A 6,000-nucleotide genomic window follows, 5' to 3' on the forward strand; every position below is an offset into this window, starting at 1 on the left:
AACCTAGAGTCTGTCATACAGAGTGAAGTAAGTCAGAAAGAGAAAAACAGATATCGCATTTTAATACATGTATGTGGACTCTAGGAAGATGGTGCTGATGAACCTATTTGCAGGGCAGCAATGGAGACAAAGACATAGAGAACAGACGACATGGCGGGGAGGAGAGCCCAGAGTTCCAAAGGCAGAAAGATGATCTTAAAAGAAGCCAGGAAACTTTGTAAGTGTAGACACCAAAATCTTCAAATACGAGCAAACTGAATCCAGCAACATATTTGAAAAAATGATTATAACCATGACCAAGTGGGTTTTATCCCAGGAATGCAGAGTTAGTTGAACACAGGAAATCAATCCGTGTAGTATACCATATTAATTGAATAAAGGAAATTTAACTAACAGAATAAAGAGATAACATGGTTAGCTCATTAGATGCATAATTACAAAATCAAAAGGCAACATAGAACACTGCTAACGTATACATTGGGACAGTATTGGTTAGACTCAGAACTTCCAGGGACCTTGTGTTGTTTGAGAGAAGGGTAAAAATACTACTGCACTTCAGTTTCTAAGTTAAATATGCTAATCAAAATTCTTGCAACCACTAAAAGAATAGAAGATGTATAATTTTCAAGCCAGGAGGGGAGGATGAAAAAGAGAGCAGTCAGTCAAAGAGAAGAAACATTGAAAAAGTAGGAAAAAAAAGAAGCTGTAAGCTAAGATAATAAGTACAGGTCCAGTTATATCCCTCCCAGTAAGTATAATTGAACTGAATCTCACAAAGCTAAGATCGGCGGCATGCAAAGGAAGATCCAGGATTCATGGTTCACGTGAGACATATCAAGAGCTCTTGGAAAGTAAAAGACCGGAAAGGATAGAGTTGGGAAACCAATCTCGTTCCTCTTAGGAGACCATGAAGGGACTTCGCTGGTGGTCCAGTGGCTAAGACTCCAAGCTGTCAATGCAGGGGGCCTGGGACTGATCCCTGGTCAGGGAGCTAGCTTCCACATGCCACAACTAACCAGCAGAGCCAAATAAATAAATCTGTTTTCTTAAAAGTGAGACCATGAAGAATTTATACCTTTTTCTCTTTTCAGGTTAAAGAAAAAAGAGTTTAGTTTAGAAGAAATATATACCAACAAGAATTATAAATCTCCTCCTGCAAACAGGTAGGTACACACAAGTAGGAAATAAGAGATTGGGAGGGCTTCCGAAACGGTCAACATAAATCTCTAGTCTTTTCACTTTGGAAAGGGTTTTATGTTCAGTTCTTCCAATACCGGATCTCAAAAATAACCAGGATTGGTATTTTTAGCGTTAGCTTGAATTGCAGTCAGTAGTAGGACAGGAAAGAAGTGTGTGTCAGGTTGGTTATCCTCTTTTCATTTGTACTTGTGTCTTTAAGACTAAGAATCATTGATCTTCAGATTTGACTCCAAACCCAAATACAGAAGGCCTTTCACTTACTTTGCTTTGCTTGGGTCTAAATTGTGTTCAAATCGTTGAACGTTCATTGCATTTGTGTGGTGTCTGGGATGAAGGAGGAGAGTTTTACCCTATAAGATAGGATGAGCATTTGCTCTGAAGCCTTTGTCATATAATGCTGTTCATTGCAGCATTGCTAAATATTGGATTGGCCAAAAAAGTTCTTTTAAATTTGTCCATACAGTTTTACAAACCTGAACAGACTTTTGGGCCAACCCAATAATAGGAGAGGGTTGGAAACAACTTTAAAAATGCCCATTACTAGAGTTCTGACTAAATTATGACCCATCCTGACTGTGGGCTACACTGCACAGCCATTGAAAGTGGGGTCCCTGCGTACCAGTTGGGGCGCTCTTAAAGGTTATTGCTAGTCAGAGCGGCACAGTGCCCGGGAGAGCCTGGGCTCTGCTACCCCTTGAGTAAAGAGGAACCCAGACTGTCAGATGGATGGTGCCGTGGTTCAGCAAACTCCAGGCCAGGTTCAGCCAGCCGCCTGTTTCCTTTTCTTTTTTCAGTCCTATGAGCTAAGAATGATCTCTATTCTTTCAAAGGACTGTTTGAAAAATGAAAATAAATATGTAGCAGAGACCCCAGTGGCTCATCAGTTTCTAAAATGTTTGCTACCCAGCCCTTCACACAGCAGGGCTGACCTCTGCTGATGCATGCTTACCTCTGCTCGTCGGTTGCTAGTGGGGTGGCGGTGTCTTTCTTTTATTCTTTACCATCCTGTCCAGTTTTCGTTTCTTCACTATGTGCTTGTGTTCAGTTCAGTTCAGTCGCTCAGTCGTGTCCGACTCTTTGCAGCCCCATGGCCTGCAGCACACCAGGCTTCTGTGTCCATCACCAACTCCTGGAGCTTGCGCAAACTCATGTCCATAGAATTGGTGATGCCATCCAACCGTCTCATCCTCTGTCGTCCCCTTCTCCTGCCTTCAATCTTTCCCAGCATCAGGGTCTTTTCCAATGAGTCAGTTCTTCACATCAGGTGGCCAAAGTATTGGAGTTTCAGCTTCAGCATCGTTTCAGTTCAATTCAGGCGCTCAGTCGTGTCCAACTCTTTGCAACCCCATGAACTGCAGCATGCCAGGCCTCCCTATCCATCACCAACTCCCAGAGTTTACCCAAGCCCATGTCCATTGAGTCGGTGATGCCATCCAACCGTCTCATCTTCTGTCGTCCCCCTCTCCTCCTGCCCTCAATCTTTCCCAGCATTGGGGTCTTTTCAAATGAGTCAGCTCTCTGCATCAAGTGGCCAAAGTTTGGAGTTTCAGCTTCAACATCAGTCCTTCCAATGAACACCCAGGACTGATCTCCTTTAGGATGGACTGGTTGAATCTCCTTGCAGTCCAGAGGACTCTCAAAAGTCTTCCCCAACACCACAGTTCAAAAGCATCCGTTCTTCGGCATTCTGCCTTTATGGTCCAACTCTCACATCCATACATGACTACTGGAAAAACCATACCTTTGACTAGATGGACCTTTGTTGGCAAAGTAATGTCTATGCTTTTTAACATGCTGTCTAGGTCGCTCACAGCTTTTCTTCCAAGGAGCAAGCGTCTTAATTTCACGGCTGCAGTCACCATCTGCAGTGATTTTGGAGCCCCAAAATATAAAATCTGTCACTGTTTCCATTGTTTCCCTGTCTTATTTGCCCTGAAGTGATGGGACCGGATGCCATGATTTTAATTTTTTGAATGTTGAGTTTTAAGCCAACTTTTTCACTTTCCTCTTTCATCAAAAGGCTCTTTTGTTCTTCTTCACTTTCTGCCATAGGGGTGGTGTCATCTGCATATCTGAGGTTTTTGATATTTCTCCCAGCAATCTTGATTCCAGCTTGTGCTTCATCCAGCCTGGCTTTTTGCCTGATGTACTCTGCATATAAGTTAAATAAGAAGGGTGACAATATACAGCCTTGACATATTCCTTTCCCAATTTGGAGCCAGTCTATTGTTCCATGTTTGGTTCTAACTATTGCTTCTTGACCTGCATACATATTTCTCAAGAGGCAAGTAAGGTGGTCTGGTATTCCCATCTCTTTAAGAATTTCCCACAGTTTATTTTGATCCACAGTTAAAGGCTTTGACATAGTCAATAAAACAGAAGCAGATGTTTTTCTGGTCTCTTGCTTTTTCTGTGATCCAGTGGATGTTGGCAGTTTGATCTCTGGTTCCTCTGCCTTTTCTAAATGCAGCTTAAACATCTGGAAGTTCATGGTTCACGTACTATTGAAGCCTGGCTTGGAGAATTTTGAGCATTACTTTGCTAGCATGTGAGATGAGTGCAATTGTGCAGTAGTTTGAACATTCTTTGGCATTGCCTTTCCTTGGGATTGGAATAAAAACTGACCTTTTCCAATCCTGTGGCCACTGTTGAGTTTTCCAAATTGCTTGTATTACATATTCATACATATACATACACACACACACACACACACACACACATATATATATGTCATAAAAAAATAAAGCTGCAGGCCAGAGACAGGAGCTGAGTCAGGAGCAGTGAGCCTTCAGCATAGACGGGGAGGGTTGGTGGCCCCCCAGGTCTGCGTGTCAGTGACCCTGTCTTGTACTTCACCTTTAGGTGTTTAGAGACCATTTTCGAGGAACCTAAGGAACGAAACGGTACGCTCATCTCCATCAGCCAACAGAAGAGGAAGCGAGTCCTGGAGTTTCAGGATTTCACAGTCCCTCGGAAGAGGCGTGCGCGTGGAAAGGTCAAGGTAGCAGGCAGCTTTACGCGGGCCCAGAAGGCAGCGCTGCAGAGCCGGGAGCTGGACGCACTCTTGATACAGAAACTGATGGAACTGGAGACCTTCTTTGCCAAGGAGGAGGAGGAGCAGGAGCAGTCGTCCGGCTGCTGAGTGGCGATTCAGGTCGGGGGTCTTGGCTTCAGACTTTTCTTGGCCTCCTGGAAGAGGTTGCCTGATTTTGCCCTCTCGCCTAAACCCCTCAGAGCACAGGCTGTGGATTTTTACCTTCTTTCAGGTGCAGCCTCTGTTGGAGCTGGTGTAGGAGGGCCCTCTAGCTTGTACTGCTGAGCACAGAACCTCAGGAATGCTCCCTTTCTCTTGGAAATGGTCCCGGATGACGCCGGCCTCCTCACCCCATTCTCTGCCATCCGTGGAGGGGCATGCGGCACCCCTTCAGCAACACTAGGTTTCAGCGACTCACAGCATTTGCACGTCCATGTGAAAGTCCCACGTCGTTTACGGTGGTGCTAGACCAAGATCATTCAGACATGTGGCCTGGGGAGAGAGACCTGGCGTCCTGTCCCGTGAGGTCTCACTGGCTCACTTCAGTAGTTGAGGAAAGATGAGCTGTTGTGTTTTCTAATCCTTTTGAGTCCATCTGTCCAGAACCAGGAGTGTGTGTGTGCGTGCGCGTGTGTGTGTGTGTGTGTGTGTGTGTGTGTGTGTGTGGCTTTTCCCTATTGTCTTTTCCCCTCTGTGACTGTGGGTCACTAGTGCCAGAGGAGCCCGTCCAGGGCCCATTTGAAGTAAGTTGCACTTTTTAATGTTGTGGTGTTGATTATTTTCATTTGTTTTATTTCCCTCTTTTTTTTTTTTAATTTTTGCTGCATGTTTGGAGCCTTTAAATGTGATTTTAAAACGAATTTTTTAAGACATCAAGGAGAAAGACAATACACATCTCCAGAACACACGACAGGCATTTGCCTCGGTTTGTCAGTGGGTGGCCAAGAGCCTTTTCCCATCAACACATTTGGGCAGCCTCTTCCCCACATGCAACTTGGGGCGTGACTGTTGTCTCATCTGGGTTCTCATTCTCGCCCACCGACTAGATGTATTTATTGTAATGACAGAAGTAAGAGCAGGTTTCTCTCCCAGTCATTTAACAAGTTGGAAGGTTGGGTGTGGTCTCAGTGGGTTTCATCTGAAGTGGTGTCCGTGACAAAGGTCCAGCGGCCCTGGTGGTGACGAAGGCCAGCCCGGAGTGCGCACAGCTGCCAGAGCTGCTCAGTCCAGGGGGAGAGGGGGCCAGCCAAGGTCACGAGCTCACCGGCAGCCCGCTCCGAGGGCACGTCGCTGTCCTCCGGGCTCCTGCGTCAGTCCTGCTAGAAGCCTGGGGGAACGTCCGCAGGCCCCTCAGCTTCTCTGTGTGCACCCAAGGAGTCTGTGTGCGGGGGAGCGGCCGGCTGCCGTGGAGGCACCGGCCCAGAGGCTTCATTCCTTCCCCACGTCAGGCCTGTGTGCCCTCACCCTGCTCCCCCTTCCCCTTCCCTTGCGTTTTATCTTTTCTCTTCATCTCTGTCTCTGAAAATGAGAGTGCAGAGTTAGCATTCCTTGGCTGGTGAGCCGGACGCTGAAAACCCAGCCCAGGCGCCGGCCGCTGCCTCCACTGTCCTCCGGGGAGCAGCGCCAGCCAGCGGGGACTGTCGGATCCCAGGGGCGTTTCCAAGCCTGTGAGGGGCCACGTCTCCTGGGTTCCTTTGGTCTCCCCGTGAGTCGGTGGGCAGGGAGATGGGGGGTGGGGGTCTCTATGTGCCTTTCCTCTGCAGGCT

General features: G+C 46.8%; 1 protein-coding gene across 1 annotated transcript in view; it reads left to right on the top strand.

Moving 5' to 3' along the window:
* The window catches only part of PRR14L (proline rich 14 like), a 37,711-nt gene extending 32,567 nt beyond the window's left edge, over positions 1-5,144 (top strand). Inside the window, 2 exon segments of the mRNA XM_018060926.1 lie at positions 1,092-1,163; positions 4,063-5,144. Of these exon segments, the coding sequence (XP_017916415.1) occupies positions 1,092-1,163; positions 4,063-4,342 (352 nt within the window). The 3' untranslated portion in view covers positions 4,343-5,144.

The sequence above is a fragment of the Capra hircus genome, chromosome 17, assembly GCF_001704415.2.
Source record: "Capra hircus breed San Clemente chromosome 17, ASM170441v1, whole genome shotgun sequence".
NCBI classification, from domain to species: domain Eukaryota; kingdom Metazoa; phylum Chordata; class Mammalia; order Artiodactyla; family Bovidae; genus Capra; species Capra hircus.